This window comes from Equus quagga, unplaced genomic scaffold, assembly GCF_021613505.1.
Source record: "Equus quagga isolate Etosha38 unplaced genomic scaffold, UCLA_HA_Equagga_1.0 129986_RagTag, whole genome shotgun sequence".
NCBI classification, from domain to species: domain Eukaryota; kingdom Metazoa; phylum Chordata; class Mammalia; order Perissodactyla; family Equidae; genus Equus; species Equus quagga.
This window is the reverse complement of record NW_025796271.1, coordinates 1-2,074: the sequence shown is the minus strand read 5'-3', so window position 1 is coordinate 2,074 and position 2,074 is coordinate 1. Positions and strand designations below refer to the sequence as shown.

General features: G+C 39.5%; 1 protein-coding gene across 1 annotated transcript; it reads right to left on the bottom strand.

The window, feature by feature from the left end:
* Positions 1-909: 909 nt before the first annotated feature.
* Positions 910-1,859, bottom strand: LOC124232835 (olfactory receptor 6C2-like). Its single transcript, XM_046649748.1, is given in 2 exon segments — positions 910-1,328; positions 1,331-1,859. Coding segments are annotated over 2 exon segments (948 nt in total).
* Positions 1,860-2,074: the final 215 nt, after the last annotated feature.

The window sequence follows — 2,074 nt, the reverse complement described above, 5'->3', positions numbered from 1 at the left end:
ACCCAAGGGCCCTTCTATGGATGAATGGATGAAGAGGTTATGGTATATATATACAATGGAATACTACTCAGTTATAAAAAATGACAAAATCATACCATTTGCAACAACATGGATAGAACTTGAGAGTATGATGTTAAATGAAATAAGCCAGACAGAGAAAGACAAATACTGCATGATTTCACTCATGTGTGGAAGATAACAAATACATGGATAAAGAGAACAGAGTAGTGGTTACCAGAGGGGAAGGGGGTTGTGGGATGGACAAAAGGGATAAAGAGGCACATACGTATGGTGATGGATAAAAATTAGACTACTAGGGGTGAGAACGATGAAATGTATTTAGAAATTGATAAATAATAATGTACACCTGAAATTACATTTGTATTGCTGCATTTTTTTCCAGCTGTTTTTATCATTATTTTAGTATATTCATATAGGAAGGGGAAAGGAATATTAGAATATCCTCATTTTGTACAAATTCTCATGATATTTTTTGTGAAGACAGCATTGACAAGGCTAAATTACGGATAAAGGCAGCTTTATATTTCCTGAAAATCAATGTACTTAGCCTCTTGAAGAGGGAAGACTCTGAAGAAGAGGTGGTACAGCAGGAAGGGAAAGGAGTGACGTGTCCAGAATAGTTTCTACGGGCGGGACTAATGAATAATCCATATTTGAGAAGACTAGGGAGAGTTGCTTGGATTGCGAATTAGGAAGAGATGGAAAGGGTTAGTCATCTCAGAGGAGTAGAGAATGTCCATCTGCATAATGCTGGGTCCTTCATGGTTGTTTCTCAGACATTCTTCTCAATTCTCTTTAATGCTCAACAAAATGTGACATTCTCATAGCTTCAATTTCCAGCCATATTCCAATGAGATGTCTCTTATTTTGAGTCCCCAGTATGCCGCTCTACTGCTTCTTTGAGTGAAATACAAATGTTTTGAGAGCATCATGGAAAGACCGCTTTACTTGTTTATTTCTCAGGGTATAAATGAAGGGGTTCAACAAAGGGGCAACAGACGGAGTGAGCAGAGAAACTGCCCTATTAATGGCCACTTCATCCTTAGCTGAAGGTTTGATATACATGAAAATACAGCTGCCATATGTGATGGAAACCACAATCATGTGGGAGGAACAGGTGGAAAAGGCTTTTTTCCTTTGCTGGGCAGAGGGTAATCTCAGAACCATCCTAACGATGTATACGTAGGACAGAACAACACAAAAAAGCGTCATTATGAAGGTCAGCACAGCACAGACTATAACCAGCTGCTCTATAAACCATGTATCTGAACATAAATTCTTCAGTATTGGAGAAGCATCGCAGTAAAATGGTCAGTAACAGAGTCACAGAATTCCAGCTGGAGGCTTAGGCCAAGGGGCAGGAGGATAATCAATAGACCTGATACCCAACAACAGAGGATGAGATTCCTGCAGACTCTGCTGTTCATGATGGTCACGTAATGCAGGGGTTTGCAGATGGCCACATAGTGGTCATAGGACATCACAGCCAAGAGAAAAAATTCTGTAGCTCCAAAGAGGACAATAAAAAATATTTGGCTGAAGCAGGCTTTAATGGTGATGGTTCTGTCCCCACTTGATATGATGTACAGGTATGCTGGGATACAGGCCGTTGTGAATGAGAGTTCTAAGAAAGAGAAGTTTTGAAGAAAAAAATACATAGCTGTCTTTAAATGAGAATCCACCAAGATGAGAGAAATGATAGTCAGATTCCCAACCACACTCAACATGTATGTGATAAACAGAAAGGCAGAAACCAAAATCTCCAGTTGTGGGTCATTTGTCAAACCCATTATGATGAACGTCATTATTGCCGAATGGTTTCTCATCACTGACTTCATGCTATTGCCCAATCTTCATATAAAAGTCATTGAAATTGGATCTGAGGAATAATGTTCAATATGACATGATCAAATAGGGGCCATAAGTAACAATGAAACCCAATCACATGGTGCCTTTCCACAACCTGGGAATTGGCCTTTCATGAAGTTATACTCTCAACTCCACTCAGTTTACTGCAGGGAAGATAACGTACCACAAGGAAGCTAGAAGTAGT